Source organism: Macadamia integrifolia, unplaced genomic scaffold (assembly GCF_013358625.1).
Source record: "Macadamia integrifolia cultivar HAES 741 unplaced genomic scaffold, SCU_Mint_v3 scaffold_198A, whole genome shotgun sequence".
Taxonomy (NCBI): domain Eukaryota; kingdom Viridiplantae; phylum Streptophyta; class Magnoliopsida; order Proteales; family Proteaceae; genus Macadamia; species Macadamia integrifolia.
The window spans coordinates 296,245-321,064 of NW_024870639.1; the positions used below are offsets into that span (position 1 = coordinate 296,245).

General features: G+C 36.8%; 2 protein-coding genes across 3 annotated transcripts; both read left to right on the forward strand.

Moving 5' to 3' along the window:
- Positions 1–287: 287 nt before the first annotated feature.
- On the forward strand, positions 288–2,653 carry LOC122071233 (acyl-coenzyme A thioesterase 13). 2 transcript variants are annotated; one of them, XM_042635553.1, is made up of 3 exons: positions 288–547; positions 762–905; positions 2,362–2,653. In XM_042635553.1, exons 1-3 carry the CDS (start codon positions 353–355, stop codon positions 2,503–2,505), a joined length of 483 nt encoding a protein of 160 aa, XP_042491487.1. In that variant the 5' UTR covers positions 288–352; the 3' UTR covers positions 2,506–2,653. The 2 variants fall into 2 exon arrangements, with proteins under 2 accessions (XP_042491487.1, XP_042491488.1); XM_042635554.1 differs by having other exon boundaries at positions 291–547; positions 765–905.
- Positions 2,654–8,699: 6,046 nt separating this feature from the next.
- Positions 8,700–15,694, forward strand: LOC122071260 (probable anion transporter 4, chloroplastic). The gene is made up of 8 exons (XM_042635582.1): positions 8,700–9,262; positions 10,186–10,412; positions 10,540–10,912; positions 11,092–11,136; positions 11,227–11,373; positions 12,540–12,677; positions 12,771–12,804; positions 14,908–15,694. The coding sequence occupies exons 1-8, from the start codon at positions 8,801–8,803 to the stop codon at positions 15,093–15,095; spliced, it is 1,614 nt and encodes a 537-aa protein (XP_042491516.1). The 5' UTR covers positions 8,700–8,800; the 3' UTR covers positions 15,096–15,694.
- Positions 15,695–24,820: the final 9,126 nt, after the last annotated feature.

Sequence of the window (24,820 nt, forward strand, 5' to 3'; positions counted from 1 at the left end):
TTAAAGAAAAAAAGAACACAGGTAGATCTGTGTGATATGATCTAATATGTATCAAAATGGTATTGACTTTGACCGTTCCCGTGACTGTTACCAAGTTTTAGAACCTTGGACCTGATCCGTTCTGGAGCACATCAGCAGAAAACCCCTGCAGAATGATACGGAACGATACTGGGTCAATCCCGAACCAATACGGGGTCCAATTTTTGCAAGCCTTGCAGGCCGTTTCCCAACCGATACGGGCGATCCGGATTGGTATCAGATCGGTGACCAGGTTACTCGGAGACCTTTATGGAGGTGGTGTCGAATTAGGAATTTTGGTGAGTAGGAAGCGAAAGCTTTGAAGAAGAGTTCGATGATGGAGAAGGCAAGAGAGGCCTTGGGGCTGACGAAGGAGGAATCGGAGGCCGTTTCGCAACTCACAATTCACCCTCGAGAAGCTAATTCTGGTCCGAGCTTCTACGAGGCCTTCGCTCTCAGGGGCATTCGTGTAGATCGAGTCGAGCCTGGCTTCGTTGCTTGTACCTTCAAAGTTCCCCCACGCCTCACTGTAAGGAAACCCTCAACCCTCAACCCCTTACCTCTCCAGGATCACTTCTAGATCTCTTGGAAGATCCAAAGAGCTCCAACTCCAACTTCGATTAAATGGATAAGTGTTTTATAATATAATTATTTGAATCTAGCTGATTACCCATCTGGGTTTAAATGGGATGTGATCTTACACTAGAATTTTGTTGAATTGCCTTTGATTACTGTTAATCAAGCAGGATGCAAGTGGAAACTTGTCCCCAGGTGCTATTGTGGGCTTAGTTGATGAGGTTGGAGCAGCTGCGATTCATATTGAAGGCTTTCCAATTGAAGTATCGGTGGACATGTCGATTGCATACCTCTCAGCTGCCAGAGCTAATGTAAGGTTACCTCTCCTTGTTTCAGTAGTCATTTATCATATTCAATACTCGCAATCCAAAAAACTGCAGTATGATGTACCATTTATATTCATCATGGCCTTTTGAACACTGATTTTTTTTTTTTTGGGTTTTTTTTTTTTTGGGTGGGTCTAATTACATCCAGTATATAATTTTATAAAACCTAATATAAGATCAATCAACATGGATGTGTATGTACAATGATACACACTTTACAACAAGAATAATATGATTTACAGGAGAATTCAGTGGGTTCATAATGTCCTCATTAGAGAATGCACAAAGAAGAGGAAGAAAATTTACCAAAAAAAAAAAAGAAGAGGATGAAAGATCTTATCTGCCCATTGGATGCTTCTATCAATATGAATGATGCATCCTATCACTCAAAAGTTCTCGAGTTTGCAAACAGTGCATTTGTGAGGTGATAGCCCATCCTCTGTTAGGCATTGTATTGGGAGAGTTTATCCTCTGCAACACAGTGTACAGGGATAGAACTGGCCTTCCAACTGCGTGTGTGAAAAATCATTTTTCATAACGTTCATGTTACTTCACTCCTGGAAAGCTTGTAGTTATGGTTGGGCATGTGTTTTTACTAAAAAATTTGTGTGATGTATTTTTCCTTTCTTCCTGATTAGACCTGCAAGAGTGGTAATCATCTTATGCTGTGTTGCGGAGGATCCAGAATGTTCTTTAGTGATTTGTTTGGGGTTCACTTGGAAGTTTATTTCAGATACTTTTGATCAAATGCATTTCCAGTGACAATCCAATGTTCTGTCTGGTTTAGTGGAAAATTTTGTGAAGTTAATTAGAATATTTTAAGAATAAAAGACCCATATAATAATGCAAAATGGTTACACTTCAAATAATGGTTGAGAATTTAACTTTTCCGTCTAATACTTTTTCCTCAAAATCTGAGATATTTAGCTGAAATTTCCCTTTTCTTTTACTATTCAGCATTCTCCATCTGATCAGACAGGGATTAAAGGTTATGAGTTTCTTGGGTCTAAGAAGTGTAGCAACAAAGGGTTTTCCAGTTCTACTGTACTTGCAAAACCCTACAGCAATAGTTTTTTCCCATCTTTGAGAGTTGAGGAGAGATTTTGTTCTGTATTTTCCATTTGTTGTTATCATATGTGATTTTTTCTGTTTTGTCTCTAAGTTTTCGTTGTACTTTTGATTTACATTTCTCTGCTTTCTTTGCCTTAATTTATTCTGCTATTCATTCCATAAAAGAGAGAATGCAAAATCAAATATGGGGTTTGGAGAGGGTCAAAAACTATTCAATTATATTTTTTTATTTTTATTTTTTTGGCGGCTTTATATTAATCCCTGCAACACCTGATCTTTATTGTGTTTCCATGATTAGACTAACCTTACATTTTGTTTAAACTTCAATCTTCATTTTGTCTCTAATATTTTTGGTTGGCAACTCTTGTAGGATGAATTGGAGGTTACCTCTAAGGCTTTGGGGTGTAAGGGATGCTATTTTGGAACAATTGTTCAACTGAAAAACAAAGCAACTGGAGAAGTTGTTGCTGAAGGTCGGCATTCATTGTATGGTAAAGCTCGAAGCAAAATTTGATGCCACTCTGGTACACGAGTATAATCATCAAATCCTGTAGGGAGTAACACTTCTTCCATGTTGCACTTTTGTACATTAAGCAGTTAATTTGCTATGTTTTTGTACTCTATATCAATGAAATAAAATTTCATTTACGGTAGAGAAGAAACTTGAATGCATTCCTTTCTTTTGTTCCCTCTTTGGATGCCAAAGCAGTTATTGGAACCCAAGTCCGTGGATATGAAGCAAAGAATTTCTTTGCTTCTAGTACCAGCTGTTTCTACTTTACCTTTTCTCCCCAGTGGTTTTAATCTAATTCTACTTCACCAAATTTCATTGAATTCAGTCCGTTCCAGCTGAGCAAAATTTGAAATGATGATTATACCGTGAATACAGAGAGACTGTGAATGCTAGGTGCTTTGTTGCCCTATTGTCAACATTTCAGTTTGCTTAAGAACAAGCAACCCTGGATCAAGTACTTAGCATGTGGATTTTCTCAATGTCCAACTCTTTCCTCTTCATTCAAATATAAAATAGGGTACACCTAAAGAAAGTGGGAGCTTTCAGAGCATCGAAAACAGTCTAGGGTTCCAACCCAATCATCCATCCATCTATCTTGCAATTTTCTGCAATTTTTATTTATTTTGTTCTATTATGATTATATTTTTGAAATGTACTAAGCAATTTGGCTCTTCTACTGATCAGAATCCTAAAAGAAAAGATCACATGTTGAGAATCCCAAGAGTTCCAAGATTTTGATGTTTATAGAAACAACAGGTGCACAGCCTATCCTGGTCTCCCCCAGAAACTGGTCTCATCTCAGTAGTCCCAGTCAATTGGGAGAGAGCTGGATGCCCATAGAGTCTTTGTGATTATATATATCTTGCCATAGGTGTGTACAGCAAGCATACATGGGAGTATCTTTTATTGAATGCATTGGCAAGGGATATGTCCTGGCTTAAAATTTTCCTGTGCTGAATGCCTGACTCTAACCATTGAATGCACCATTTTTATTTTTGTCTTTTTTTTTTTTCATTTGGGGTGGGGGTGGGGAGGGGAAGACCCTTTCTCCATTGTTCATTGGTCTGACTTCCTGCTTCTTGTGGACATTTTGAATGGGAAAATAGTTGGTCCATGGAATGTCCAGATTTTGAAGAGTAAGATTCTTGTCTTAGTGCATTCTCTAGGTAGAAAGGAGTTTATTAATGTGTGAAGGGAAGCAATCAACCGGCGGATCTTACAGCTTCCATCAATACTGGTATTGCTGAATTGATCTTGTATCCCTCGGATTTCCCTACAAATCTTCTAGGTCTTGTAAGAGGTGATGGGATCATGAAGTTTATTGTAGAATGTAAGGAGTCCCTCCCCTGGAACTCTGTCTTGCTATCTTGCTGTTCGATTCCATTTGTTGATGGGGGGCTGTCCCCCATGGGTGGTGTGGGGCCCCGTCCTTTCTTTAGGCATGTCTAATAGGGGATTCTAGGGGTGCCACTTTGTCTGTAAATTCTCTTTTCTTCTTTTCAATACATACTATTTACCAAAAAAAAAAAGTACCATAAATTCACTGTGTACATTTACTATAAAGATTCATCAGGTCAAGCATAACCCAAGTACTCTTACCGCCTGTTTCTTATTGGAAAAATTAGAATAGATTCACTGCTCTGATGCAGCTGGTTGACTCAGCCAGCTTATACTTTTGATCCCATCTAGCAATTACACACTCTTACAATTTATCTGTTGTTACCTAATTTACTCCCAAGGTAAAATGTGCCTGATTTATGAATTAAAAACCTTTTATCTGAATCTATATATTAAGGCAACCCACCTTCGTATTTTTCGTAGAATGAAAGCGAAATAATTTTCGAATTTCCTAGACTATGGATCATAGGAGTCCAAAACAGCTTTGATATGCTCTATTTTGTGTTATATCATATAAAGATACCTAGGCACCATCAGAATTTTATCTTCAAGGCTTCAACTATGTGCTTCAAGTCATTGAGACCTATTGAAATAATGGAATTAGTTGCTTTGAAGGAATTCAATCTGCCTGCTGGTCTTGCCCTCATCACTGGTTTAATGTGGAACCAGACCACTTCCTGGCTGCTAGGACTTAGATTGGCAATCCAAACTGATCCTAAATTACCCCTAATGCCAAATTAGAGAATAATGCTAGAGGTAAAAGGGTGAACCAAAAGGGTACTAATGTGAAGGTAAATCTGTAGCTTCAAATGCATGGAAGGTATACAGTCATCTTTATATCTTCAATCGTTTGGATGTTCGGAAAGATTGTTCAGTAATGATTCAAGCATTTTGATAGGTTTGAGTTCTTAATTAGGCAAAATTGGCATCATGGGATGGATGCTGGCTCAAACAAGGGTAGGAAATCCTCAGACATGTAAGTAGCTCTGTCCACCATGCACTTGCATAGATTTAGGTATCCATATCATTTGACGTCAGTATCGACTGATACATATCGATCGATAAGGTGAAAAAGTGCATTTTTTAAATAAAAAAGTGATTTTTTTACTAAATCAGTCGGTGCATGAACTTCCTCTTTGATCTACGGAAGGGAGCTCTGCTGTTTATTTTAAATTTCAGTTTTGGCCAAGCACTTGCATCTTGCCTGGAGAGCAGAGTTTCCAATTTGGAAAATAACTGGAGTGCACTTTGTGTTACAGGATCTAAGCAAAGTGCAATGGTTTGTTGCATTCCATGATTATTTCCTTTACCGTATAGTTCTTTGTGGAATTCCTTCTTGCTGTTATTTCTCTCTGGTTCCTTCCATTTTCATCAGATTATATCTCACAGAACAACTAGTTGAATCACTGTTCTGAATAAAATGAGCTACTAGTGTCTTTTGGGAAGGGGACTTATTATCATAATCTGCAGCAGGTCTAGTGCTGGTCTACTGATTTATGGGTGGCAATGGGTGTTGGAATATTGCATGTTGTATACTAGTATTTTGGTGATTACTAAGATGTGTAATGAATGAGTGCGCAAGCCTGTGGCACAACAGTTATGTTTCACCGTCACAGGTTCGAAACTTGGAAATAGCCTCTTTTGTGAAGCAGGGGGTAAGGTTGTGTACATTTCCCCTCCCCAGACCTTGCAATAGCGAGAGCCTCGTGTACTGGGTTACTAAGATGTGTAATGAATGTGATAAAACTTGATCTTTACTATGTACTATTGTTGGGTCTTGATGATGAGTAAACATTAATCCAGTCAATTCCTCCCAAGTATCAAATTATCAAGCATCCAACAAGGCAAGCAATCCAAATGGGTCACTGTGCTAAGAGTTTTATTGGCAAATCTCCAAAAGCAATCAAATGGAAGACTCAACATCTTGGAGATTAACTACAAGAGCTCAAGTGGTGATTTGAACCCAAGTATCAAACACTTTTCACCACCCTTAGGATTTGTTTTTCACATGATGAAATTTTGTGATCCTAAGTTTTATGGTTCTCACTTCTCACAACCTATAAGGCCTTAAATACTAAGTTATCTGTCCAGTTGGGATAAAGGTTGTGGCCTTTCTAGGATTGTGACTTGACCAGACTTGCCAATTCATGTAAAATGGTTAGACCTAATAGTTGGACAAGTCAAAAAGGGTCTAACATGTTGGCATAGGAAGGCCAAGTCACGGCCAAGTCACTGCAAGGTCGACCATAGCCTGCGAAAGCAACTTTCTTTGGGTTGTGTTTTTGAACCTCACATAGCCAGGTCAACCGCGAGAAGAGGCTGGTCGACCATGCTATCTCAAGGTCGACCGCCTAAAGGCCGTTGGCAAAACTATAAAGCTATCGAAGCGACGTCTCTAGCCATAGTCAACCGCGACTATCAAGTGATTGCTTCAACAACTAGAAAACCACTCTATATCTTGTGTCCCTTTAAATGATTGTTTCATTTGTTTCCTATCCCATCTAACTTCATCTGCCTTCCTTGAGAGGGAATTGAACTGTCAATAACCATTCAACACTCAAATTCAACCCTCTCTGGAGTTACCATACGGTCCAACAAGTGATAAGACTTATTAAGGATTTAAACGGATAGTCGAAAATCCAAAATTAATATACTAATTCATAAAAATGTACTTTTTAAAATGCAATCAAATGAGACAATTTATGAACTGCTTGCCAGGTTTACTAATACTATAAACGGTTTGAAATCTTAATGGGCTTGGTTAAACAAAATCCTGAGGTCTCTCCTAAAGGCTTGGGAACCCAAGGTGATGGCTATATATTAGAAGCCAAAGACCTAAGGATCTTAAAGGTGAATAAATTAATAGGTTCACTCATCATGCATGAGATGAAAACAAGTGGATAAGGATGAAGCCAAATTAAAAAGAGTTTTGCTCTTCAAGTGAAAATGTTGTTCATCAAGACAATGAAGACATTGCTCTTCCAACCACTAAATTTAAGAAGTTCCACCTTAGTAAAATGAGAATCATGAGACGAGGAAGAAGAATCAGAAAAAGTGTCCAATGTTATAATTGCAACAAATAAGGACATTGTAAGCTCAAATCTAAGATGAAAATATATAAAGAAAAAGGCAATGGCAACCACCAGGTCCAAAACCAAGCCCACCCACCCACAGAGAGAGAGAGAGAGAGAGAGAGAGAGAGAGAGAGAGAGAGAGAGAGAGAGAGAGAGAATTATGCAGAGATTTGAGAGTGATGAAGAGGAGAGAAAGATACGTAAGGGGAGAGGATTGACAAAGGAAATAAATAAAAATTGAAGATAAACAATAGAAATTTTTTTTAAAAAATCTACATAAAAAGATAGATAGGGTAAACATAATTTGGAAAGAAATAAAAAAGAATGATAAGAAATGAAAGAGGACAATTAAATAAAAATGAAAGGTAAAATAGTCAATGAAAAGATTAGCCACGACATACGAGTTGACAAAATGAACAGCAAAAAAGATGAATATATCTACCAATATAATTATGAGATAAAACGTGAAGAGAGAGAGAGAGAGAGAGAGAGAGAGAGAGAGAGAGAGAGAGAGAGAGAGTTATGAGATAAAACGTGGAAAGAGTTGTACAAATCTTAGGCATCGTTTGGTAACGTTTTCAGAAATGTGTTTTCCATTTTTTTGTACTCTAAAATGGAAAAACACTCAAAAAACTGTCTGATAAACTTGTTTCACCTGTTTTTTTGAAATATAAATAGAAATTTATGCTTATTTCTGTATCTAGAAACAGGTTTGACAAAACAGGTCTCACTTATTTTTCTGTTTCTTGGAACAACTTGTGGGTCAAAAAACCGATGAAAAAAGCTGCATCTCCCAACCCAACATTTACCTTACCTCAACTTTCCAAAGTTCGAAAATTCTCCAGGTAAACAAGAAGGAATATAATTTTGCTTTGCTGGTGAAAGCCTTAAATTCACATCCATCGATTCCTTTGTGGATTTCTTTCAATTCTCTCCTGACCCTCATGAATTGATTACTAAATCGTTGTTGGGGATTGAAGTTCGAATTCCCTAACAAAACACATGCCAACCCAAAGAATCTACCCAACCCTACTCAATTCGAGAAACAGGTTTACCAAACATCAAAAAATCCATTTTTGTTCTGAGAAACGTGAAGAATTGTTTTTACTATTTCTAGACACATGAACAGCAAAAATGTTATCAAACGGTGCCTAAGGTAATCGTTCTTGGAAGAGTTTCACTAAACACCATTTTTTTTTAAACTGCATTTTGGCAAAGAAACTGAAAATTTTATTTTTGACACGAAACGTCATTTTTGGAACTAAATGACTACCAAATGCAGCATAATATCTTATAATATATATTACTCATATTAATTTTAAATTTTATACTACTATTACATTATAGTAAATATGTACTACAAACTAAATACAACAATTGGAACCGAACCATGTAGGATTTAGAATCAAATAGGACCTAGAAACCAGACAAGTTCGGTATAAGTACTGATTTTCAAAACCGAGGTGGGATTTGGTCCAATTCCGACCACACCAATGGAACATAACAAAAAACCGAGCCAAACACCTGGTTCTGGACCGATTTACACCCTTACCCCAAAGGATGAGGATTTAGATCCTCCCCAGCCGGGCCGAGTGCCCAGCCACATCCGACGGTTAGGAGCATCCCAGGTGCAAACCCGGTCGGACCAGCCTGGTTCTGTTTGAAGCAGCGATCAACCGTTACTCATATTCTATCATTACTGTCCGAATATTTCTAGCGACTTGGCAGGAACTCCCAAACTGTAGCCATTATGTAGTTTCACTGTTCTCTCTTTTTTTCATTAAAATCATTATCGTCCTTACCAGGAGGCAGGAGAGCACAGCATGAGTTTTCAATGTTCCTGCAATCGATTAGTTCTTTGTTCTTCGAATTCCCGAAACGTCACAAAAATTAAGAATCAGATTCAACCGAGAACTTCTCAGTTTTCTTCTTTTTCTCCGTCATCATCCGAGGCAAATTTCTGCAAGGATCTTCCATTATTGGGTGTTTTGAGAATTCGGCATCGGAAAGATGGTGTCGAGCTTCGTTCCATCTCAAACTCATCCAGATCTACTAGGGCTTTGTCAAACGATGATCAATCAATTCGGGGCAGTTCGTTATCGAACGAGAACGAATTGCAGGCGCCAAGTTTTTTTGAATTCGTTACGTCGGAGAGAGTTAAAGTGGTTGCGATGCTTGGTCTGGCTTTGGCTTTATGTAATGCAGATCGAGTTGTTATGTCTGTGGCTATTGTGCCCTTGTCCTTGGCTCACGGATGGACCAAATCTTTTGCTGGTGTAGTTCAGGTATGAATATGATTCCCAAGCTTAAGTATCCCCATTCTACTCTCCTCTTTTAAATTTAAATTGGTAATACTATCTTGTTCTTTGTGAGCTTCTATCAATAATTTCATGTTTTCTTGTAGTCTGCTGTAATTGTATCTTGTGGCATAATAAATTTGCATGGGTTGAATTTGCTTTGATCAAGAAAGGTTGGGTTTGAGTTTCAGTCATCTGTTATGCTCATATGCCATTTGCTTCCGACCAGAATCAACGAATTGAGAACAGAATTAAATGGAGTTAAAGATGGCTAGTGTGAAGGAGGATGATCTTGGGAAAGGAGTAGCTTCTAAGCTGGAATGCTCAACATGTACTTTCCGGATGTCTTTATGTGATAGTATATGGGGAAATGAGGAGTTAAAGATTAGCTAGTGTGAAAATGCATTACAATTATAATTATTGCTTCTACATGTTTTGTGTTGTTCTGGCCTTTCTTGGTTTAATTGTTTAAGGATGAGGTCTTGTAAATTCTTTCCGTTCTGTAAAATTATTGGACTTGATCACTTCTGCTGAGATGCTGAGGCTAACTGGCTATATGCCACATCATTAGACAGCTGAGAGATATTGCCTAATATTTTTCTGATTAGCAATATATTTCAGAGCTCTTTGCATAATAAGTTAGCTAAGCAGGGAGTAGCTAAAGCTAGATTTATATACTAGTCTTCTGATATGCTGCGATTCTTTCAATCAAACAAGAAAACCCTGTAATTATTTTCTGATTTATTATTGAGATGGCCATGTCCATGGTCAAGCATCGGCCTTATAATGTAACCTTTGGTATTAGTAATAAAAAATTTCATTATTAATTAAAATAAGAAGAAGAAGAAGAAAAAAAAACTTCTTGGCTGTTGTTCACTGTTTTCTGATTTTTCACTGATTACTAATTGCAGTCAGCTTTCCTATGGGGATACCTAATGTCGCCTATTGCTGGAGGGGCACTGGTGGATTATTATGGTGGTAAAGTAGTCATGGCATGGGGTGTGGCTCTGTGGTCGCTGGCTACGTTTCTTACTCCTTGGGCTGCGGAAACTTCTTTATGGGCTTTACTTTCAACACGAGTTCTTCTTGGCATTGCTGAAGGGGTGGCTCTTCCTTGCATGAACAATATGATCTCAAGGTATTGGAATCAGATTCTCTTTTTGAAGATTCCACAATCTAATGAAGCGATTTATCTCTTGATATGTTAGCTCTTATGGTTTTTCTGGGACAGATTTTTGAACCGTTTAAACTGACTTCTCTTTTAGGTGGTTCCCTCAAACAGAAAGATCCCGAGCTGTTGGACTTGCAATGGCTGGATTCCAACTTGGAAATGTGATTGGACTATTGCTTTCTCCAATTCTCATGTCACGGGGTGGTCTATTTGGACCTTTTGTAATATTTGGATTATCTGGATTTCTTTGGGTTTTGGTTTGGCTGTCTGCAACATCAAGTACACCGGAGAGCCATCCTCAAATATCAAAATCTGAGTTACAGTACCTACAGAGTATGAGGAAAACTTCTTCAATACCATCAGCAGAGAAGAAATCTAAGAAAACCAAAGTGATCCCTCCGTTCAGGCGCTTACTTTCAAAGCTACCCACCTGGACTGTAATTTCTGCAAATGCCATGCACAGCTGGGTAATATATGTAACTCTGTTACTAATTTTACAGGGATTAAAGAGAAACCTCTGTAATCTCTCTCTCTCTCTCTCTCTCTCTCACACACACACACACACACACACACACATGCATGAGCACACACATGCTCACATATCAAGGATCAGTATGATATTACACATTGCTTACTACATATGCAGGGATACTTTCTTCTTCTCTCATGGATGCCCATTTACTTCAACACTGTAAGTCTGTAAGAGTTAATTGCTGAAGTAAAATATTATCCTTGTGGGATGCATGCTCTACCTAAACACAATTTTATTGCTGACAAACAGATTTATCATGTTGACCTCAAACATGCAGCATGGTTTAGTGCAGTGCCATGGACCATGATGGCAATTTTTGGATACTTGTCTGGTGCTTGGTCAGACATGTTGATCCGCACCGGTACAAGTGTCACTATTACTCGTAAAGTCATGCAGGTATGTCATCTGTCTATTTCATTGATCTTATATGTGAGAAAATGCTAGATATCATACTTATTATGCTTTCTTCAAGTGATAATTTGGATGAAAGTCAACACAGAAAAGTCATTTTTTCAAAGCCCAAGATCTGCATGGTGCATTAATGCATCATCGTTTTCATTGTAAATTGTGTGCATAAGTTGTGGACATCTTCCTCATGAAAAGTTAACCTGAAACATAATTTGCATCTAAAAACAGGACTAAAATCTTAACACGATTGGAACAGCATCTTTATATGGATAAGATGCCAAAAGAAGAAAAGTACTCAACACAACTAAGCCTTTTCTGAACCCAATGGCTGCTAGAAAAGAAGGAAAAGGAAAATAGGAATTACTTTACTTTGATAATCATCAAATGTAGAGAACGAGATTCCACAAAAAATTACTTTATTAGTCACACACCCAGAGCACGAGGCTCCCGCATGTGCGAGGTCCAAGGGGCAAGAATTACGCAGCCTTACCCCAAGAATGCCTAGAGCCCCTAAATGAATGGGGCTGTTAGCTGATTCACTTGAATTGGCATCCTTATCTTTTGAAATAATAGGGTGCAACGTTGTTTAGATGTCACTTATTGTTGGAAATTATCTTCCATATTCTACAGAAAGACAAATGGGGATTTTATTTTGTAAATCCTTTGAAATTGTAACAGATCTTCCAATGAGAAAGAGTAATTGATACTTATGTGCAATTTAAAAATTTTCATCTAAGATTAATTTAGAAGGAAACTTGTCCTGAGGAACCATGATGCTTTCTTTTCTTACAGAAGGTTTCTTGAAGATGAGCCTTCTTCTCCATGCAGATACATTAGTTGATCTTCCCCTCCCCCACCCCCCCAACACACTTCTTTTATTGGTATGAGCTCAACAAGATTTGTAGCAAGTCTTCTTGACAGAATATTTTTGTTTCTGTTCTATTTCTCTTCTATTTATTTATGATTATTTACTTTTCTGTTATGTATGATTAAATGCTTACTAGTTAGTTATGGAGGTTGGAAAGCATGGCCTAAGCTTGGGAACTTGGTCGCTGAGATTTTAATCATCCTCTATCATCAATTTTCATTCTACTCATCCACATGCTTACTGAGCGTAACGTAAATAGTAACAATCTAGTTCGTTGACTCTACAGTCAATTGGATTTTTTGGGCCGGGGATTGCACTCCTTTGTCTAACTGCATCGAAAAGTCCATCTGTTGCATCTGCTTGGCTTACTGTAGCTGTTGGCTTGAAATCTTTTGGACATTCTGGTTTCCTCGTGAACTTTCAGGTTTGTTGTTTTTCAATAATTTTAGTGGCAAGGAGGAATCTCTGGCTTTTTCAATTTTTTTTTAATCTTTTCCCTGCCTTTCCATGTGGCCAGGAGATTTCCCCCCAGTATGCTGGTGTTTTACATGGTACTCTTCATCACCCATTTCATTGCATCTTTAATTAATGTAATCAATCATTTATTTCTTTGACATATGTGTATTGTTATTGTCAATTGGATTTTCTTCAGGTTAGGATGTGTACTTAAGTTTTTAAACTGGTTCTATGTGATAAGTTGAGGGAAAGTCATTTTTGTTGGTTTGAGCATGTACAAGAACCCTTTGAGTTTCCCAGTAAGGAGTTATATGGTGCAGATTAAAGCAGTTGAAAGAACTAGGGTCAGGATAAAAATGAAGCAGGGAGACATGGTGAGAAACATGGAGAGAAAAGATATGGATGGCCTTGGGTTTCGACAAACATGACTTTAAATAGAGTTGAATTGAGAGACAGGATCAGTTTAGCCGAGGCTTAGTTGAATTGAATCCCTAGGTTTTACCTCTACTTGTTGGATGAGCTCCAATTCTGATATGCAAATATGCAATGCATGATTAAAATTCAAATTGCATAATTTTCAGTTGATGTTTATACTCCTATCAGTTGCTGGGATTGGATCAAGGGGATAAAGCATATAGTTCTCATGCTGCCTGATCATATCCACCTGATCCAATGTAAATCAGATGGATTTCCAGTTTGGACCCAACCATCCAATACTCTCTCTCCCCTTTTTCTATGGTAAGTGTGTCCGCATTTGCTGATGAAATGTCTCATCCACCTAATTGCATGGTATCCATCATGGATATGGAGTTTGTATCTTATTACTAAATGGCTACAGTAATCTTTTAGTACAAAAATGGTTTTTTTAAATGATTTAAAAATCATATTCTTATCATAGTTGCCAAGGTGGCAAGGCGACCCAAGGCGGTAGAGGGCCTAAGCACTTAGTCAACAAGGCACCAGCCACCAAGTCGCTCAAGTGTTATTTTTATTTCCCCTATTTTCTAACATTATTTGGTATGCTCGGTAGAGGGCCTAAGCACTTAGTCAACAAGGCACCAGCCACCAAGTTGCTCAAGTGTTATTTTTATTTCCCCTATTTTCTAACATTATTTGGTATGCTACATATACCTTGTGTCATAAAAAATAAACATTAAGCCACATCAAGTCATCAAAAATCAACATTAAGCCACACAAAGTCATCAAAAATCACATTAAGTCACATTAAATCATAAAAAATCAACATTTAGAGAAGTGTTCTTGTTTTCTATTAAGTTTGACTGGTCAATGATTTTATTTTTACATGAGACTTTTTGTATTAGTAGAGCACAAAATCACTTTTCCATCAAATCTAAGATTACTTAAATCTAAGTTGTAATGACAAAGTTATGTTCTAGCCCATGAATGAAAATAATCTTATGGACATCAAAACAAAATGTTATTTTACCTGACTTTTGGTTTTTAGCAATGTTATACCGTGACAAGTTTATGGAATTTTCAAATTGAGAAAACCCTTAGCATTTAAAACTTGAAAATCGCTCCTACAACAAAAAATCTAGTGTTTGTTCTTGGACTGGGGGTTGTCCTTTTGGAATTTGATTTTTAAATTATTTTTATTGAATCCAAATAGGGAGTATTTGCTTATTTATGAATAATATCTTAAGTACATGAAATGTGTTGCTCATCGTAGTAAGGTGCCAGTGTAATAAGGTGACTGGTGCCCAGACCCCAACTAATAAATAAGTGTTGCGCCTTGCAGTAAGGCGCTAAGTGCAATAAGGCGACTAGTGCCCAGACCCCAACTAGGCTGCCTGGACGCCTAGGCAATGCCTTGACTGCCATGATGCTTATCAACTTTTTGTGGACCAAAAAGGTTCTTCCCCTGCTTAGCACAGCCCCGCATGTATCTGGGTTGCACCACTCTGCATCCTTTGTCAAATCAATTGATTACTTTAGATGTCATCATCAGAAAATGGACTGTCTTGTTTCATATTACATTACCTCATTGTTTTTGCTGATCTATATATCTATTCTTTGGGCAAAATAGCTGAGGTAAGAATAACATACCTAAACTGCAAAGTATGCCTTTTCTGACTAGTATATTGATGTTGCAGGGCCTTGTAAAACAGTTAGCTTTGCACTTCTGCATTTGAAGAAATTTGCATGTAGACAACAACATTTTTTCTTCTTCGTTTCAGGGATTTCAAACACTGCTGGGACATTGGCAGCTATTGTGGCAACTATCGGAGCTGGTTTCTTTGTTGATTTCATGGGTTCTTTTCGTGGATTCATGATTTTTACAGCACTCCTATATTTTCTTAGTGCTATTTTCTGGGACATCTTTGCTACTGGAGAGCAAGCCAATTTCGATGAAATGGGTCAGTAACTTGAACAGCTCAGCGGTCACTGGCTAGGCCTGTGGATAGAGATGGCTTCAAACAGTGGACGCAATTTCTTGCCCCGTCCGCCAACCCGCTGTTCAAGGGTATATACATTATTGGTGTGATGCATGACAGAACTTGCTTAACAACTAAAATGGGCTTTCTGTTGTGAAGCTGGATAATGCCATTGGCTTCCCCCTCCCTGATTTGGGTTGCATTTTTAAAGCCCTGCTGATAACTGGGTTGGGCTTTGCTGACTTGTTTCCTTTCTTGAACGAGAACCAAAATCCCAAGCAACCCACCAATGCACCCAGTTCCGATCCTGGCTCTATCCCATCAATATCCACTTTTTTTGGTAGAATCCCATCAATACTCACAAATCTTAGGAAGCAAGCTTAAAATCTTAAAAGGGCATTGACAATATCGATGTTGTACGAAGTATATATGCTATTTATTGATAGGAAGAGGACTTATACCATTGTTGTTGTTTGTTAGATATTATGCTATGGTATATATCTGTGTAAAACAGTTTATCTTACAAAATATTTGAATTATGAAATAGTGCTGCATAACAGCACCTAATGGGTCTGGATTTGCCTTGTCATTCTCTTGTTTGGTTAGAAAATATTGTTTCATTTTGAAGTTTACTTTCAGATATGATGTTTCTTTCCCCCCCATCGCCCCCAAAAAAAAAAAAAAAAAAAAACTTGCATTGTAACATGTTTGTGTTACCAGTTCCTGAACTGATAACCTCTAGTGTCTGAAAGAGTTCACATGCTGGGGGCTCAGAATTAATACTTTGTACATGCATTCTATTTTCTATTTTCCGTGAGTGGATTTTTGTTGGGCTTGTTCCTCAACAATGGAAGTGGATATACACCAAGAGAGAGGTATATAATATTTTTTTAATTGCGAAAATTGTACGACGTACCTTCTTGTTCCAGGTGTAATACCTAGAAACGAATCCCGGGCACGAATAATAAGAGATCCATTAAATCAGGCACGGCTAAAAGGGTAGCCCGAAATCACCTGCCTTTGGCTTCAGGTCAAGAACCAACAAAAGAAGGGAAAGACAGGTTCTGTTATTTAAGTAAATTGAATGACTGTCTCCTATAGTTTTGAAGCTGGATCTTGGAACTAAGGAAAGCAACTATTACAAAAGGCCGAAGGGGGTGAATCCATTGTAGCAGAATAAGCTGTCTTCGATTTTGTACCTTGCAGCATCATCCTCGGCCTATGGAAGCAGCACTGAAAAGCCTTCATTTTGTGGTCAAAAGCCAGCCCTGCAAAAGTAAAACCTTTTCTTCTGTGTGGTAGATTATTCAGAATGAAATGCAGTAGGTATTGAGTGAAAGGTTATACCTATAGGTTTTGTAGTAATGTATTAATGTCGATCTAATTTCACTATTACCAATAAGGGGCGCAAGGGAAGAAGCATTACATCTTGGAATCAACAACACAAAAGCACTATAACTAGGAATCAAAAATACAAAAACTTTGTTAGAAATTATCCCTTTTCTTATTGGGATCAACAACAAACATCCATCATACTTTGGATACCCATATAACCATCAAAGAACATTGAAGTGACTAATTATTCGAAATAAGAGGCGTTAATGGCAATCAATTTTGCTTACACAACGGAAATAGCGACAGGTTTATCTCTCCATTGAAACCTCATTGTTCTGCAATTTTGTTTAGGTTCTCTCCATTTTATGCTATCGAGGTGCGCGTAAGTTGACCCAAACACCTTCGTTAACAAAAAAAAAAAAAAAAAAAGAATCTCCATTTCATGTGTGGACGGTGGTTCTCAGGTGAGATTATTGTTCCTGTTTATATAGTAACCTTCTCATGGCATATATGTTTTTACCCAAAGCGAGTTCACCACCGACTGTTGCGACACCATCCGCTAAAATTTGCCCCTTTTTTATGCATTTACCCTGGTGAACCTGGGGCTCTTCTCTTAGTACATGCAAGATATTGGTGACTAAAGAAAGAAATATAGCAGCAGTTGCAGGATTCTATTACCTGTGTGACCATGACTAGCATGAGGGCATAACATTGTGAACATAATGTTAACCACCTGGGTAAATTGTCTTAGTAAAGTGTAAAAAGTAAATGGAAAAGATATCGCTACCTGGAGATGTAGCTCATGCATCAATGCGGGGGCCGATGAGATTGCTCATAGAGGCATCAACAAGGATGGAGTTTTGTCATTTTACAAGGGTGGGGTAATTTTGCGATCCATGCGGTCAGGCAGCATTATTTTCCCTAATGTAATTATCATAACCAGGGCATGGAATGATGCATATTATTATTTTTTTTAAAGTAATTTTTCTACCTGGTAATTGTCCACTATCATATACTATTTGTTGCAATTAAATTAGTAGGTTCTCCCCCCCCTCTCATAGAGAAAAGGATTTTTGATCATCAATTTAGGTCCCCAATCATGGCTCCTAAAGTTCGTTGAGGGTGTTGAATTATTCAATTCAAAAGCTTAAGCTATTTGATGGAGAGACACAACTGGTATAAGAAATCATCCAAAGTCATCGTGAGATTTACTCACAAACAAAAGGATTGACCTGACCATGTTGTCAATCAATTAAAGCTAAGGAATTTTTTGCATACCAGGTATCACTTGTATGAGCACTTATATATTGAAGATTGGAAAATATTAGTAAATATTGGATTCAACAATAGATCGGAATGGAAGATGTTCAAGGTTAATTCAGATTTCCTAATTTGAAAAGATGGTCAATTAGGTAGGTCAAGTGACAAATTAAGGTCGGCCAAAATAGAAGATTAAGGTTATGTTTGTATGGTAAGAAAAGAAAAGAAAAACAATTCAAAAATTTTGACTTTGAGGAGAGAGATATTAAAAAAAAAAAAAAAGTATAATTATGATTTTTGCCTGGCTATGTTTTTTTTACTATTTTTTGCCTTTTTCTTTTCTTGGCATCAAAATAGCCTAAGGAAAACTTTACATTTCTAATGTTAGGAGTTCTTTTTTCCATAATGGGAAAAGGTTGTAGCATGCAACCATGAGGCTGCTTTCTCCCCTGGCCTCCTAGTGAAATGATGCCCTGGCTGCCCCCATGTGTATGGCTTTCACCCTCCCATGTGTCTGGCTCTCTCTTCCTCCCACTGAAATGACCACATGCTCATTGCTATCCCTCCCCTCTCAGGATCCGTATTATTTTGCGAACACCCTCTCACATCCCTTTGTGGATACCATATTCTCTTTCCTCGTTAAAATACCTTACAGAAAGACTCGAATATCTATCTCTCATTGGTGAGAAACTATACTCTTGTATCATAGCTATTCATTTCCCAATCACATAAAAAACCAAATGGCCTTATGATAGGGATGCTGACCCTTAACCCCTCCCATGTGTGGCTCTCACCCTCCCATTGGAGGACACCCTCCCATGTTCTGGGTCTCTCTCCTTCCCATTGAATTGACCCCTTACCCATGGCTATCCCCACTCACATGTGTAGTGTACGCACAAAATCCCTGCCTTTATTTAAAGAAGAACAATATTGGTACGGATAAAAAGATTGTCATGGGCCAATGTGCATATTTTTGCGTACACATCTCTCCCTCATTAAAATCCTTCATTGAATGATTCAGTTTTCTACTCTTCTCTCATTGGTGGAAAATTGCACTCTTACATCATAGCAATTCCTCTCTCAATAATATAACAGACCAAATGGCCTTCTGATAGGGATGCTAACGTGAGAAGATTTAAATGGTTCATGTGCTTAAGTTCTCTTTGATCCCAAAATTTTGGTAATGCCAGATCTAATGCTGAGAAGGTATGTCCCATGTAAGGATATGAATTTGTAATCAAAATCATTTATCGAACTCGAATCGATCCATTTACATTATAATCGTAAAATCGTTTAGTAAATGGTGCGATTATGGTTTCAAGTTTTAGGCCGATTATCTAAACGGGTCGGGTCGATTTTAACCGTGAAACCCATTGGTTTCAAACCGAATTGAAACCGTTTAAACTGAACCATTTAAAACCGTTTAAACGGATCCAATCAATCCGTATAACAATTAAATAAAGCAGTGGCAGTAATCCGTATAATAATTAACAATTAAATTAAGGGTTCATCCTGCTTTTGGTATGATTTATTACAATTCTGTTTAAGTTTAGGCTTTAGATCATAAACTTAAAATCTATATATGTTACTATTTGTTATCACAGATGAGGTGTTTTGACTGAACCACCTGTTATTTTAATATTTTATGCTGTAGAATGCTGGATTTGGATGTTGCATGATATTAATTTTAGATGTTTGAGAATGACTATGCAAATAAATAGCACTAGATTATCAAAGTAAAACATACCATCGTTAATATAGAATCTCTTATTTGTGGTTGTCAATTATTTTTGGATAAGTTTATACCCTTCAGTTTAGAGATGGTTGTAAATTATAACAAACCAATTGTGAACCGTTTTACAAACTGTATGGAATAAATCGAAATCGAAACCATTTTAAATCGTAAAACCGACACCGTTTAGAAACCATAGAAATCGAAACCGTTTACTGAATGGTGATAGTTTCAAAAAGTGGAATCGTTTAATAAATGGTACAGTTATGATTTTAGCTAAATAAATATCAATCGAACGGATTCACACCATTTAAATCAAAATCAAACCGATTAACACCCTAATACCATGCCGGCAGTGCCGATAGGACACCATGGATTGATCACTCAATATGAACGTTAGGACACAACACCACCTAACGTTCCTTAGTCCTCAGACCTCAACTTCTATTCCACCAGTCAGTAATTGGTAGTAGGTGTTTGTTTTGGTGCTTTCCCAACTAAGATGAGGCACGATAAAAGCTCTAGATTTGACCTGTTCTAGAAATGTAGATAGAAATTGATTGATTTCTGGAAAATGTCAGATTATGCTTATAAAATTTTGCCTTCATTACAATGCTGACATGACATGAGTACATGACTTATGCGTGTGGTACAGGTGGGGGGAAGAGATAAAGTAGATAGATTTTGGGTTTATAAGCTTGGTAGGAGGTAGGGGTGCCAATTCGGGCCGGTCTTGATCGGGTTTAATCAGATTTATATCTTACATCGTGTCATATCTATTTAAGAAATGAGTCGATTTTGTGTCAGGTTTGATTGGGTTCCAAGCTTTAATTGAGTTTTTCTTAATCTGACAAATGGTATTATAATCGAGCTTTAGTATATTTCAATAATTTATAAAAAGCATTACATTTAATTACATTCAATAATTGATAAAAATATCTATATATATATATATATGTATCTTATTCTAAAGAAAAAAAAAATCAAAATGTACATATAAATAGTTATGCTAAATGTGTCATAACGAGCTGGGCTTAGAAACGGATTAGGCCGGTTTGGCCCCTATCGGGCTATCTCTTGCATCGTATACTACTTATTTATAAACGGATCAATCTTGAGCCCAACATGTTTAATAATCAATGAGGGCCAAGCCAATCTTTAAATGGTCGGGTCCGATCAATCCAATCGGTGCGGGCTTGGGATTGACACCCCTAGTAGGAGGTAGCCTCCTCTGTTTCAGTTAAGCCTCTTGTTAAAAAAAATATATATATATATATATATATATATAGGAAACTAATAATTGTCTCATAAACTTCTATAAATATAAGTGTTTGGTTATGTGGTGTGAAAAAAATTATCAAACAACATCATTAAATGCATTTATTCTTGTCATATTTACATACAAAGTCATTAGTTCTATGCATGAAGAAGTTCAATTTGTGTGTCTCTCTCTCTCTCTCTCAGTCAATACTAAAATTCCACCCCTTTTCCATTTGCTTTATCTCTTGTCAAATTTTATACCATTAAAAAAACACTTATTCTATCTTATTTCTTTCCCTTTTCTTACCAAATCAAATCACAACATATGAGACCACCCTTTTTATCCATCAAACAAATGGGCTTGCCGAGCATTATTTCAATCGTCCTTTCATTCAAGATTATCCTTTATATATCTACCATTAAATATGAATACAAGTAATTACAACTTCTAAACCCCTTCCTTATTCACATACAACACTTCTCATACGCATAACATATGTATCGTCAAATAATTACTGAACACACTACATCCACATCACACCCACGCCATTTCATGCCAAACCCCAATGGAGGGGGTGCAAACTCTCCTACGTAACAATGACATGCCCAAGACTCAAGAGGCTTTAAAACAAAGTCTTGTATCGTTTAGCTGATGTATCATTCAAGTAACCACCTCCATTATTAATCCATATTAAATTAACCAACCCAGCCCCCAACGTCCTCTCTACATTAAGTCATTTTTCCTAATAGACCCCATTCAATGTGAAAGGGAAGGAGCACCTCAAAGCTACTAAGCTCCCATGCTTAGCTAGAAGCCTTGGACTATAATCTTTAAGAAAACAATTCATAGTCTTCACTCTTTACACCTGTAATATATGATTAAAAAGAAAAGGATAAAATTTCCCTTGACTGTGTGGTGAGGATCATCGCACGATTCTAGGGTCGAAAATCACACCTACCCACTCTTCCCTGCCCCTTGAGTGGTCTAAATCTCTAGATTTTCATTCATTGTAGGTGTAAGAAAACTCGATCCAAAAGCAAAAGAAAAGAATGTCTCATCTCTTTATTTGTTTTCAAGTTATTACATCTAAACAACTTGAAAACAAGTCAGATTATATGGGTGTGGTCTTTGATGATTAATCCTCCTAAAATATTCTAATTAAATCAAATCTACTAGTTTTTATTAATTATGACTAGAGGAGAATAGAGAGGAGACCCTGATGTTTGCCAAAACCTTTTAAAAATGTAAATATGAAGTGGAAGAATATGATACAAATTGCAAAAAACAGACCATCTAATCAAGTCCCTACTCTCTCAGAAATTACAAATTTTAGTGTGCTATCATGTGCCTTCTCACATGAGGTGTTTTTTATTGTTTTTTTCTCTTTCCTATCATAAGCACATATGATCCCACATGGATGATTATTTAGTTAGATTTTTTAATTATAGAATTTTGTGAGATTTTCTATTTTGATTGTCACTCGTTATTTTCCACACCATCACTGATATGGCATGAGAGATCCCCCTAGTTGTGGATAATTCTCTCCCTAATAATAAAGATTGGAGAAAAAAAAAAACCCCACTTGCATGTGTCTATGTCTACATATGTGAGCATAAAAAGACAGAATTACACTTGAAGATATTTTCATATGACTTTTCATTGATCTGCAAGTTGATGCAATAACCACGCAAAAGGGTAACGTTCTCTTATCTAAAATCTTTGAATTTTATATTTCAAACCCCACAAGAGATTTTGGGATTGCGGTCAATGCTTCTTATAAAATTGTTAAGAATTGAAACCAAATCGATCGTGAAGACGTTGAACTGAGTTGAATCACAAACAAGAACAACCTGGTTTGATTTTGATTTTAAAATGCAAATTTCATAATCCAAGTCAGCCTACTGACCATAGGCATGTACGTCACCTCTTCTTGTAAGTACTATTATAAATCTTGCTTTTTTACCTAAAAAAAATTATAAATCTTGTTTTTCATTGTAAGCATAAATCTAAATATATAAAATAATAATAACAATAATAATAATAATAATCCACACATCATGGAAAAAATAAATAATACGTGATTTTGTTGGTAATGCTAATTTCGTACTTTTTTACCCAATTCCTGACTCATTTAATTGTTTGGACTAGGTGGAGTGAGTCTGACAGATCTATATATCCTCATCCATTATTGTAGTTATTTTAATCTTTTACAGTAACAACAACAATAACTCATTCTTAATCTAATTAAATGATTCATTCGGTTTTGAGAAGCTCTATGCGAAAGAGTCGTCACAACAGAAGTGTTTTGTAATATTTTTGCTCATGTGATTGGCTACTTAACTCTCCCATAGTCTTTATTTCTAAACGTAGAAATGTTCCTTGCCAATTTTCCTTTGTAATGCAAGGTCTATTCTTTTGTATTTTTTAGGGGATGCTCTCCCTTCCTTAGGCCTGTCTAATAGGGGGGAATGGTCGTCTTATCTTGTTTTTTTCTTTTTTCTATTTAATATAACTTTTCTTAATTTTCAAAAAAAAAAAATCTAATTAAATGAGGTTAGATATATGAATATCTGCCGGCTTATGCTGTGCATATTTTTTCTCAAAAACCACTTCTCATAAGACCATTTTAGGTATGTTTCTAGTTCTTTTAGATCCTTCAATTCAATTCAAATCAAATCTCTCCTCTGTATTAAAACATTCAAAGACCCCAGTTGAACATGGTCATACCACCTCAAATAATTTTCTTGTAGCTTATCGTGTATTGAAGCTACTCCGAAACCAACTCTAAAATGATCATTCCTTATTTTATTCTTCTTAGGTTTACCATTCATCAATCTCAACATCTTCATCTATGATACATTGAGTTTATCTACATGATGCTTCTCAATTGCCCAACATTCCACGTCATACATCATAGTTGGTTGTATAGTTGTTCTATAAAATTTTTCTTTAAGTGTTAGAGGAATACATCAATCACACAATACTATGGACACGCTTGTCCACTTCAACCATGCTATTTTAGTTCTTTGTGAAATATCATTTTCTATGTCACTTTCTTTATTTATGAATAGGCATAGATACTTAAAATAATCATTTTATGAAACCTCCCTCTCATCAATTTCACCACTTCATCATCCATCTTCGTATAATTACATATATATACCATACACTCCGTCTTCATTCTACATATTTTAAAACCCTTTTTATTCTAAGGTTAATCTCCATAACTTCAACTTGGCATTCTACATATGCTTGGCAATGGATATATAACATGTGATTATGATGACAATTACGTTTGTAGTGAAAAACATGCCATATGTAATCTTTTAATATTTGAATGCTGATTTATAAACGTAAACAAGTCGTAGGGGATGCCATCTCATCTAACCCTTGGATGGGATTGAAGAAGGATGTTATCAAGGAAAAAAGGGGAGCTATTTCATGTGGTGGAGTGTGGCTCCTATACATAAGCAGAGGCCAATGTGAACACGTCAAGACGCACCAACAGGGGAGTAATTTTTTATTTCAAAAGGGGTGGGACAGTCATTTTCTCCCCTCATGTGTCTAAGCATGGGGCCATGCATGCTCCCCCTAAGATCAATTTCCCCAAGTGAAAATGACATGATTACTCCACATGAGCTTGTCTCTTGCTCTATGGTTCACGTGGGACATCTACATCGCTCTAACCAAGGAATATTTAGTCAATTTTGGACTACATTTTAATAGGGTGTCATCATCGGGCGCATTCAATAGGAAGATGCGAGGGAGCATCTTCAATGGAGGACAACACAGTCTTTTTGCATCCGCTGAAATAGAAAGGTGACTCACTGCCCTTACCTTGAGTGAATCAGATATGATTTACACTTGAAGGATTGGTATGAAATTGAGGATTTCATATTGGTTGATAGGGATACCATTTTGGGTAATTTTGTAATAAATATTTGCTTATTGAGTAATTTGGTTAAGCAAAGATTAGGTGGATGGCTTTGTAGCATGAAACCCATATTTGGTTAAATCATGTAATTTTTCTTCTTTAATTTTTTTTTTTTTTTTATTATCAATAATGTTTTTTCATTATCAATCATGTATAAAATGGAAGATAGAAGATAACTAATGATAGGACCTTT